Source organism: Hylobates moloch, unplaced genomic scaffold, assembly GCF_009828535.3.
Source record: "Hylobates moloch isolate HMO894 unplaced genomic scaffold, HMol_V3 SCAFFOLD_14, whole genome shotgun sequence".
Lineage (NCBI taxonomy): Eukaryota > Metazoa > Chordata > Mammalia > Primates > Hylobatidae > Hylobates > Hylobates moloch.
The window spans coordinates 81687017-81698904 of record NW_026652289.1 but is presented as its reverse complement, the minus strand read 5'-3'; the positions used below and the strand labels follow the sequence as shown (position 1 = coordinate 81698904).

General features: G+C 43.0%; 1 protein-coding gene across 2 annotated transcripts; it reads left to right on the top strand.

Annotated features, from left to right (window-relative positions):
* Positions 1–11882, top strand: LOC116482449 (E3 ubiquitin-protein ligase HERC2-like). 2 transcript variants are annotated; one of them, XR_009209888.1, is made up of 4 exons: positions 1–29; positions 617–719; positions 5276–5414; positions 5531–5908. XR_009209888.1 is itself a non-coding variant. In XM_032175906.2 (3 exons), exons 1-3 carry the CDS (start codon positions 603–605, stop codon positions 11538–11540), a joined length of 300 nt encoding a protein of 99 aa, XP_032031797.2. In that variant the 5' UTR covers positions 576–602; the 3' UTR covers positions 11541–11882. The 2 variants fall into 2 exon arrangements, 1 of the variants encoding a protein (XP_032031797.2); XM_032175906.2 differs by lacking the exons at positions 1–29; positions 5531–5908 and adding an exon at positions 11497–11882 and having other exon boundaries at positions 576–719.
* The last annotated feature ends 6 nt before the right edge of the window (positions 11883–11888 follow it).

The window sequence follows — 11888 nt, the reverse complement described above, 5'->3', positions numbered from 1 at the left end:
GGGCGAGGCGGCCCGGCCCTGCGCGTCAGGTACTGGCCTGGGACACCGGGGCGGCCGGCGGCAGGGGCGGTGCGGGCGCGGGGCTGGCGGGCGTGGGCGCGGCGGCCGCACCTGGGCCTGCGCTGACCGCCCGCGGCGCAGCCTCGGGCCTCTCTCCATCTCTAAGTGGTGGTGGCTGTGGATTTTTCTACTGGCGATCCTTTTGAGTAATTTCTTTCACGCACGCACCCTGCTGTGGGGTAAAGCGGCAGATTTATGCTGCTGTTATTTGTCCGTTTCCTGTCGTGTGTGTGTACTTTTTGGATTTGAGGGCAGATGACATTGTGACCTGGTCTCCTGTGAGCGTCCATTCTCAGGGTCTCGCCAGCGTGGTGCAGAAACCCGGCACACCCTGCCTACCTTGGAAGGAGGCTTTCCCTTCCCCGAACCTCCCTCTCCCTCCATCTCTTCCCTCTTTCCCTCTCTCCCCCTCACTCCCTTCCCCCAGCTCTTCTCTCCCCTCTTTCTGTTCTCTCTGTCTCTCTTTTTTTTTTTTTTCCTGCATTAAACTTTTTCGGGAGTGTCTTCGTAAATTATTAAAAAGCGTTAGGTCTTCAACATGTATGCTTACTTGCAGGCCTGAGAACTGGGAGGAAGCTGGAGAAAAGATGCCCTCTGAATCTTTCTGTTTGGCTGCCCAGGCTCGACTTGACTCCAGGTGGTTGAAAACAGATATACAGGTGGGGTTTGACATGTCTTTTTCTTGATGTGTTTCTACTTCCATTAAATTTCTCGTGTAAGCCTTTTTTTGGGGGCATGTAAGGGGAAGTCAGTTGCATCTTGCTGTATTAGAGGAGCAGGTTTATTTCCTGTAACTTAAAATGTAACAGTCTTTATGGCTGTTTTTGTAAATTGTGCACGGCTGCCTTTTAATTAGTTTCTTGCAAGTGCACGAAACTTGAGATCTATGAATAGGCAAAATTTTTTTCCTGTTTATTATTGCTGGTTAAGAAATCCGCCACACTCCTAACCATATCATGGTGACTGTTGTTACTGATAGTTTTTGAGCTGTTTAGTTAACTGTGGAGGGGAAAATTGGAGAAGTAAGTTCAGTAATTATGGCCGCTGGAAACTCACTCATTTTATGAGGTCTTGTGTTTGTGTTTCCGGAGAGATAAGAGTTAGTTCAGTTGAGCTGTTTGGTTTGTATTTGTAACCAATACAAGGACTAAGGACAATTGTGTTGAAACTGAGGTCATGATGTTAGGATCTTGAGGGCTGAAGGCTCCAAATAAATGGTATGTATAGAATTCTATCTGACTTGAAATTTTCCCTTTCTGGACCTCCACATGCTGAGGCTAACAGTGTCCATATGACAGTGCCTTCCATGACAGGAATCAGCAACCTTTTTTTTTTTTTTTTTGGCACGTACCAGTGATTCACTCTGTATATTTTAAAAAGTTGTAACCTCTTCCTCCTAGCCCTCCAGTATTTAATAAATTAAAACGTTTCCCAAAGTGTTTTCTGTGAAACAGTAGTTCCAAAAGATGCTCTTAGAAAAGCTAAGTACATGGAAAAATCCAAAGTATGTGTTTTATTCATTACATTTGATGAATTTTTTTGTTGTTGTTTTTTCCTCTCGAGAGGGAGTCTTGCTCTGTCGCTCAGGCTGGAGTGCAGTGGCATGATCCTGGCTCACTGCACCCTCCACCTCTTGGGTTCAAGCAGTTCTCTGCTTCAGCCTCCTGAGTAGCTGGGATTACTGGCACCCTCCACCTCGCCCAGCTTATTTTTATGCTTTTAGTAGGGACGGACTTTCACCATTTGGTCAGGCTGGTCTTGAACTCCTGACCTCATGATCCGCCCGCCTCGGCCTCCCAAAGTGTTGGGATTACAGGCTTGAACCACCGCGCATGGCCCACATTTGATGAATTTTTTTGTCATTTGTTCTTTTAAAAATCATAGTTAGAAAGCAGAGCATAATTGTTCTTTACGTAGATCCCAAGTGATTGGGATTTTAAGGGAGGTTTTTTGGCATTCAGTAAATGTCTTTATTTTTAGTGTGGCATGATGTGTGTTTTTTATTATTAGAAAATATGTATAGATAGATTTATACATCTTAAATTCCTTTTTTTTTTTTTTTGAGACAGAGTCTCACTTTGTTGCCCAGGCTAGAATGCAGTGGCGCCATTTCAGTTCACTGCAGCCTCCGCCTTCTGGATTCAAATGATTCTCCTGCCTCAGCCTCCTGAGTAGCTGGGATTACAGGTGCCGGCCATCACGCCCGGCTAATTTTTGTATTTTTGTAGAGACAGGGTTTCACCATGTTGGCCAGGCTGTTCTTGAACTCCTGACCTCAAGTGATCTGCCCGCCTCAGCCTCCCAAAGTGCTGAGATTACAGGCATGAGCCACCGTGCCCAGCCCCTGGACCTAGATATCATCTCATGACCCTTTCCAAAGCCTGATTTGCATCGATTAGTTATATGTGTGTGATAGGTTTTTCTAAAGTTTTTTAGAAGTTACCTTTTTACTTTAGTATAAAAGTGCTTTGAATACACTGAATGTTAAATACATGTTTGTTGAATTTCATTGGAACTTTAATATTAATGAGAACCATTAACTTTTTTTTTTTTTTTTTTTTTTTTTGAGACGCAGTCTCACCCTGTCGCCCAGGCTGGAGTGCAGTGGCATGATCTCGGCTCACTGCAACCTCCGCCTTCTAGGTTCAAGCGATTCTCCTGCCTCACCCTCCCAAGTAGCTGGTATTACAGGCACATGCCACCACACCTGGCTAATTTTTGTATTTTTAGTAGAGATGAGGTTTCACCATGTTGGCCAGGCTGGTCTTGAACTCCTGACCTTGTGATCCGCCCACCTCGGCTCCCAAAGTGCTGGGATCACAGGTGTGGGCCACTGCACCCAGCTGACTTTTTTTTTTTTTATTAAAAAACATATAAAATTTATTTTATTGTGGTATCTAGTTGAGTAAATTTTGACCTCTATAGATTCATGTAACCTCTGCCATAAGCAGGATGGAGAAGTTTCATCACCTTAAAAGCTCCCTTAAGGTGCTCCTTTTTATCACATGTTCCCTGGCCTCCTACCCTGGCAACCACTGATCTGTTCTCCATCAGTGTAGGGTATTCTTTTTGAGAATGTCATGTAAGTAGAACCATATTTTAAGTAACATTTCGAAACCATCTTCATTTACTCCCAGTTATATGTTTGAGATTTATCAGTTGTTCTGTGTATTAATAGTTCTTTTTATTGCTGAATAGTAGTATTTCATCATTTGGATGTACCATATGGTGTTTATCCATTCTGCTATTGTAGGACCTTGTGGTTGTTTCCATTTTTCTTTCACAATTGTAATCCTGCTGTGAGCATTTCTGTACAGATTTTGTGTGAATGTAGCTTCCATTTCCCTAGGATAAAGACCTAGTAGTGTTAAAGTTGGGTCATGTGCTGAACTGTTTTCCGAAGCAAGTTAAGGCATAGTTTTAGATGGTCTTAATGACTTAAAAATATTGTGATCTAAAAAGTTTACGAAGGTGTCATCTGTGTTAAGAACTTGAGCCGGGCGCGGTGGCTCACGCTTGTAATCTCAGCACTTTGGGAGGCTGAGGCGGGCGGATCACGAGGTCAGGAGATCGAGACCACGGTGAAACCCCGTTTCTACTAAAAATACAAAAAATTAGCCGGGCGTGGTGGCGGGCGCTTGTAGTCCCAGCTACTCGGAGAGGCTGAGGCAGGAGAATGGCGTGAACCCAGGAGGCAGAGCTTGCAGTGAGCCGAGATTGCCCCACTGCACTCCAGCCTGGGTGACAGAGTGAAACTCCATCTCAAAAAAAAAAAAAGAACTTGAAATGCACCACTATTTCTTCATTACACTTTTGTTTATTCTTTGGAAAATACAGTTTAAATAGCACACGGTTTATTTGTTATCATAAAAAGTCTGACTAAATTTAAAGTTATATATGTGTGTATAGCTACATATAACTATATATAGTTATGAGTATTAATACCAATATTGTATCTTTGAAATTTCATGATTCTACCCTATTTATGCAAATGAAAAAAGTTGGTAAATATTTTGCTAATTATTACTTGAACTGATTTTCTGTGTCACTTTTTGTTCATGTTTATTGCAGATAACAGAGGGGTCTCTATATTTCAATATGCAAAGTTTTACCACCAAAATATTTCTGTACCTTTTAGGTATCATTTTGTTTTCATCACCAATGTTATCAAATTATTTAACAATCTCATTGCTTCTAAATAATTTCTATTTGTAAGACTACCTGTACACTATAATTAAATGTTAACTAATGTTTCTTATAGAAAGAAGCCATCTATACTACGTAATTTTCACTCTTAAGAAACTGATTTCAGTAGAATGGCTTAAAAATCCCATTAGGAAGTTGATGGAATATCATCTTGGAAGACATGCTTTAAATAATTTGATATATTGGTTTCTTTTCTTCTCTTTTTTTTTTTTTTTTGAGATGGCATCTCACTCTGTCACCCAGGCTGGAGTGCGTTGGCGCCATCTCAGCTCACTGCAAGCTCTGTCTCCCAGATTCATGCCATTCTGCTGCCTCAGCCTCCCGAGTAGCTGGGACTACAGGCGCCCGCCATCATGCCCGGCCAATTTTTTGTTTTTTGTTTTTTGTTTTTTTTTTTTTTTTGAGACGGAGTCTGGCTCTATCGCCGAGGCTGGAGTGCAGTGGTGCAATCTCGGCTCACTGCAAGCTCCGCCTCCCGGGTTCACGCCATTCTCCTGCCTCAGCCTCTCCGAGTAGCTGGGACTACAGGCGCCCGCCACCACGCCCGGCTAATTTTTTGTATTTTTAGTAGAGACAGGGTTTCACCGTGGTCTCGATCTCCCGACCTTGTGATCCGCCCGCCTCGGCCTCCCAAAGTGCTGAGATTACAAGCGTGAGCCACCGCGCCCAGCCATGCCCGGCCAATTTTTTGTATTTTTAGTGGAGATGGGGTTTCACCGTGTTAGCCAGGATGGTCTCGATCTCCTGACCTCATGATCCACCCACCTTGGCCTCCCAAAGTGCTGGGATTACAGGTGTGAGCCACTGCACCCGGCCGATGTTTTGGTTTCTTTATGAAAATTTTACTGGATCTGTTACAGATATGATTGATGTGTTTTATTTTTAAGTTGTCAAACATTCAGTTAATGATGTGTGTTGTAACTTTTCGGGGAGGGACATTTGGAGAGACTGACTAATGGTATGGTATTCTGAAAAGCGGTTACAGATTAAAAATTTTTTAATTCTGCAGATGATAGTGTCGAACAAAGTGGAACAAAGAAAGAAGATCTGGATGTCTGACAGAGAGAAAAAAGATGAAGAAGAAACTCCTGCACCTGTATATAGCGCCAAGTCAATTCTGGACAGCTGGGTATGGGGCAAGCAACCAGGTAATCTTCTGAGTTTTGGCACTTTGGAAAGCTTGATCTGACACTCCTTTTCTAAATAACTTGGATGGATTATTAGTAATTTTTTGTTAACAATTTTTTTTTTTTTTTTTTTTGAGATGAAGTCTTGCTGTGTTGCCCAGGCTGGAGTGCAGTGGCAGGATCTCGGCTCACTGCAAGCTCTGCCTCCTGGGTTCACACCATTCTCCTGCCTCAGCCTCAGCCTCCCGAGTAGCTGAGACTACAGGCACCTGCCTGTACCCACCATGCCTGGGTAATTTTTTGTAGTTTTAGTAGAGACGGGGTTTCACCGTGTTAGACAGGATGGTCTCGATCTCCTGACCTTTTGATCTGCCTGCCTCAGCCTCCCAAAGTGCTGGGATTACAGGTGTGAGCCACTGCATCTGGCCTGTTAACAATTTTTAAAAATGTAATTTAAAAAATTTAAATATTGTGGTAAAATATACATACCATAAAACTTAACCATTTTAACCATTTTTATGTGTACAGTTCATTGGCATTAAGTATATTCACATTGCTGCCCAGCCATCACCACCATCCATCTCTAGAACTTTTGCATTTTCTCTGACTGAAACTCTGTATCCATGAAACACTAACTCCTTGCTGCCCCCAAGCAACCACCATTCTACTTTTGTCTCAGAATTTGACTACTCAAGGTGTCTCCTATAAGGGGAATCATACAGTATTTGTCCTTTTGTGACTGGGTTATTGAACTTCTTAGGTCTTTGGGGTTTATCTGCATGTGTCAAAATTTTCTTCCTTTTAAAGGCTCAATACTAGTCCATTATATATGTAAGCCACATTTTATCCCGTCATCAGTGGGCACTCAGGTTGCTTTCATCTCTTGACTGTTGTGTGAGTAATGCTGCTATAAACATTGGTTTACAAGTGTCTTGAGTCTCTGCTTTTAATTCTTTGTGTCTATACCTAGGAGTGGAATTGGTCAATAGATTTTTTTGTTTTTGTTTGTTTTTTTGTTTGCTTTTTTGAGACCGAGTCTCGTTCCATCTCCCAGGCTGGAGCGTAGTGGTGCAATCTCAGCTCACTGCAAGCTCTGCCTCCCGGGTACACGCCATTCTCCTGCCTCAGCCTCCCGAGTCGCTGGGACTACAGGCACCTGCCACCACGTCCAGCTAATTTTTTTGTATTTTTAGTAGAGACGGGGTTTCACCATGTTAGCCAGGATGGTCTCGATCTCCTGACCTCGTGATCCACCTGCCTCGGCCTCCCAAAGTGCTGGGATTACAGGCGTGAGCCACCGCACCTGGCCAATAATGTGGTAGTTTTATGTTTAACTTATTATTTATTGTTATTTTTGAGATTGGGTCTCACTCTGTCGCCCAGGCTGGAATGAAGTGATGCAATCATAGCTCACTGCAGCCTTGGACTCCTGAGCTGAAGTGATCTTTTTGCCTCAGCCTCCCAAGTAGCTAGGACTACAGGTGAACGACACCACGCTTGACTAATTAGAGACAGAATCTCACTGTGTTGCCCAAGCTGGTCTTATACTCCTGGCTTCAAGCGATCTTCCTGCCTCAGACTCCTGAGTTACTGAGATTACAGGTGTGAACCACTGCACCTGGCAGTAGATGTAACTTTTTGAGGAACCAGTAGACTGTTTTCCACAGTGGCTACACTGTTTTACATTCTTGCAGCAGTATACCAAGGTTCCAGTTTCTCCACACCCTCACCAACACTTTTTCTTTTCTTTTCTGATGATAGCCATCCTTTTTTGTGTGAGTAGGTACAGCATCTCATTGTTGTGATTTGCGTTTCCCTGATGATTAGTCATGCTGAGCGTCTTTTTACGTGGTTATTGACCATTTGTATACATTTACTGGAGAAATGTCTATTCAAATCCTTTGCACATTTTTTTTTTTTTTTTTTTTTTTGGAGACAGAGTTTGGCTCTTGTTGCCCAGGCTGGAGTGCAGTGGCACAATCTTGGCTCATTGCAACCTCCACCTCCTGGGTTCAAGTGATTCTCCTGCCTCAGCCTCCTGAGTAGCTGGGATTACAGGTACCTGCCACCATGCCTGGCTAATTTTTTGTACTTTTAGTAGAGACGAGGTTTCACTATGTTGGCCAGGCTGATGTTGAACTCCTGACCTCAGGTGATCCACCCACCATGGCCTCCCAAAGTGCTGGTATTAGAGGCATGAGCCACTGCGCCCGGCCCTTCTGCCTATTTTTTTAATTGAGTTTTTTGTTTTGGGTTATAGGAGTTCTTTATCATGGATGGAGTTTCGTAATCTCTTCCCTTTCTCCAACCCAGTAAAACCCATATATTTATTTCTTTGCTTACTTTATTCTGTGTAATTAAATTTTTTAAATGTGTGATACATTTTTCTTCCAATTAAAAATATGCATGGATTCTTATAAAAATGTATAGATTATAAAGATTTCACCTGACTGCCCACCCCAATTTCAGTTTTCCTCTAAGAGTTAGCCACTATTATCCCTTCAGTGTGGATATTCAGACTTTCTTTTCCTTGAATGGACATAATGTGTAAATGTACATATATAAAAATAATTTGTGATGCCAGGCGTGGTAGCTCATGCGTGTAATCCCAGCACTTTGGGATGCTGAGGTGAGAGAATTGCTTGAGGCCAACAGTTTGCAGCTGCAGTGAACTATGATTGTGCCGCTACACCCAGCCTGGGTGACAGGGTGAGACCCTGTCTCTTAAAAAAAAAATCCTTATGTGGGGTTAATAATAGGACCTACCTTATAGGCTATTATGGGATCAGTACAATAGGCCAGGCAAAGTGCCTATGCAATTATCTTGTGTGTAGTAAGTACCAGCATATACTACCTGTTATCTAGAAATTTGCTGAAATGTGCCTTGTATTTCCTCTCTTTCCATTTTGATCAGTCTTACTAGAAGTTATCAGTTTAATTGAGTTTTTTCAAAGAGCCAGTTGTTGGTTTTATTGATTTTGTTTTGTTTTTCATTGATTTCTGTTTACTCTTTATTATTTCCTCTTTTCTGCTTCCTTTGGGTTCCATTTGCTCTTCTGGCTCTTCTAGTTTTTTTTTTGAGACAGAGTCTCGCTCTGTCTCCCAGGCTGGAGTGCGGTGGCGTGATCTCAGCTCACTGCAAGCTCCGCCTCCCGGATTCACGCCATTCTCCTTCCTCAGCCTCCCGAGTTGCTGGGACTACAGGCACCTGTCACCATGCCCTGTTAATTTTTTGTATTTTTAGTAGAGGCGGGGTTTCACCATGTTAGCCAGGGTGGTCTCTGTCTCGCGACCTCGTGATCTGCCCGCCTCGGCCTCCCAAAGTGCTGGGATTACAGGCATGAGCCACCGCACCGGCCCTCTTCTAGTTTTTTAAGATAAAGGCTTAGATCGTTGACTTTAGATTTTTTGTCTTTTCTAACAAGTGTTCAAAACTATAACATAAATTTATCTCTAAGCATTGTTTAGCCACATTTCACAAATTTGGAAATGTTTATTCATTTTTATCTTCATTCAGTTGAAAATATTTTCTAATTTCCCTTTTAATTTCTTCTTTTACCCACTTATTATTTGGAAATGTGTTATTTCATTTCATTTCTTTTTTTTTTTTTTTTTTTTTTTGAGACGGAGTCTTGCTCTGCCGCCCAGGCTGGAGTGCAGTGGCACGATCTCGGCTCACTGCAAGCTCCGCCTCCCGGGTTCATGCCATTCTCCTGCCTCAGCCTCCCGCGTAGCTGGGACTACAGGCGCCCGCCACCACGCCCGGCTAATTTTTCTTGTATTTTTAGTAGAGATGGGGTTTCACCGTGTTAGCCAGGATGGTCTCGATCTCCTGACCTTGTGATCCGCCCGCCTCGGCCTCCCAAAGTGCTGGGATTACAGGCGTGAGCCACTGCGCCCGGCGTGTTATTTCATTTCTAAATGTTTGGGGATTTTCAAATAACAGTTTCTAAATTAGTTGTAGTCAGAGAAAATATTCTGTGATTTCAATGTTGAGGCTTGTCTTAAGCCCCAGAATATGATCTATTCTGTGGAATGTTCCAAACACAATTCTCAACTAACCACATCTTGCTAAAAACATTTCGTAGATAAGGACTCTTTTCCTAGCAAATACTAGTCATTTATTTACAGAGAAGCCAGTCTCAGCCTCTCAGCGTTCTGGGGAGATGAGTCCCAGCAACTGGCCTTTATTTCCCTGGAGTATCTCCATTGTGCTGGGGAGGCATGAAGAGCAGTTTCACTGCTTAGTTCCTCTTTCTTCTGAGGAGAATTGAAATCTCTCATGCTAATTATGGATTATTTTCTTTCAGCTCTGCAGTTTTTGTTTCATGTATTTGAAAACTATGTTATAAGGTGCATGCAGTTTTTTTTTTTGTTTTGGAGACGGAGTGTTGCTCTGTCCCCCAGGCTGGAGTGCAGTAGTGCGATCTCAGCCCACTGCAACCTCGGCCTCCTGGGTTCACGGCATTCTCCTGCCTCAGCCTCCTGAGTAGCTGGGACTACAGGTGCCCACCACCACGCCTGGCTAATCTTTTTGTATTTTTAGTAGAGACGGGGTTTCACCGTGTTAGCCAGGATGGTCTCAATCTCCTGACCTCGTGATTGAGGTCTCCCAAAGTACTGGGGTTACAGGTGTGAGCCACCGCGCCCAGCCAGGTGCATGCACTTTTGGGATTTTTATGTCATTTTTGTAAATTTGACCCCCTTTATCTCGGGTGATATTATTTGTTGTGAAGTAACCTTGGTCTGACTACCCTCTTTTCTTCTGATTTGGTGTTTGCGTGGTGTGTTTGCCTGGTTTAGCTTTTTTCACTTTCAACCTTTGTGTATATGTAAAGTGGATTTCCTTTAGGTATCATATAATTAGGTCTTGCTTCTTTATTCACCCCGACAGCCTCTGTTTTTTATTTGGAATCTTTAGACCACTTGGGTTTAAATCTGTCATCTCTGGCATTTTCAGTTACATCTTTAACTTGTCACTCTCCACTTGCAAATGGTATTACACTGCCTGAGCCGCGGGGCAGTGCTCTGACCACAGCTTCCTGCTTCTGACCTGTTCTTGGTTGGTTGTGTTGCTGTGTCATATGTCCAAGTGAACACCACGGCCTGGCTAATTTTGTGTTTTTGAGTAGAGACAGGGTTTTGTCATGTTGGTCGGGCTGGTTTCGAACTCCTGACCTCAGGTGGTCCACCTGCCTCAGCCTCCCAAAAGCCACCACACGACCGGCCAAAAAATAAGTATTTATGTTAACCTACATGTTTATCATTTTGGGCCCTTAAGGTTTTGTTTATATCCCAGTTGCCCTCTGGTATCATTTTCCTTCAGTTTGAAGATCTCCATTTATCATTTCTAGATCTGCTGGCAGAGAAGTTTTTCAGTCTGTCTGGGTGTCAATTTTGGCTTTATCTGTGACTCTACACAAATCACTTTGCCTCACCTTGGGCCTCTCATGTATAAAATAGGAGTAAGTGGCTGGGTACGGTGGCTCACGCCTGTAATCCCAGCACTTCGGGAGGCCGAGGCAGGTGGATCATGAGGTCAGGAGATTGAGACCATCCTGGCTAACATGGTGAAACCCTGTCTCTACTAAAAATACAAAAAAATTAGCTGGGCGTGGTGGTGGGTGCCTGTAGTCCCAGCTACTTGGGAGGCTGAGGCAGGAGAATGGCGTGAACCCGGGAGGCAGAGCTTGTAGTGAGCTGAGATCGCACCACTGCACTCCAGCCTGGGTGACAGAGCAAGACTCTGTCTCAAAAGAAAAAAGGAATAAGTATAATATAATGTAAATAATTAAAATTATATAATATATAAAAAATAAGTGAATACTTATCAGAGAGTTGCTGTGCAAATGACATGAAATAATGCACTTGAAGCTCCTAAGTCAGTGCCTGGCACATACTGTTTGATAAACATTTGTTGTGATTTTTAAAATCTGTTGTTTTGCCTTTCTCCTTTCCCCTCACCTAGGTATCAAAGTACGTACAGTTATGGGTGGGTAACTAGACCCGAAATATACCTTTATTGCTCAGATTAAAGCCCGGCTTGTTGACTCAGGGTGGCTTTAATGAAGAGGGTTTACTTGGAAGCTCTGCTTGTTCACAGGTATGGAGCTTTCACAGAACCCACTCTCTACCTGGCAGCCTTGAAGGGGCTTGGATTCAAAGCATATTCTTCAGCCACGTCATCTTTAGTCAAACTGCAGGTGGAATTTGTAGCTTTTAGAATAGCTCCTATTCCTTTCATTCCTTTTTTTCTTTTTTTTGCTCTTGCATCTCAACCTAAAAAGAAAAACACATTAATTTGAGCCATAGGAATTTAGAACTTGCTTTTTCTTTTGCTTAGATACGTTTGACTAAAGCTTCCTTTTTCACAGGTTTATTTTTTCCAACATTTTATTATGAAAAAATTATACTGAAAAGTTGAAAGAATTTTACAGTGCGCACCCACATATTCACCACCTAAGACTGTGCCGCTGGCATCATCCCACGTGCTTT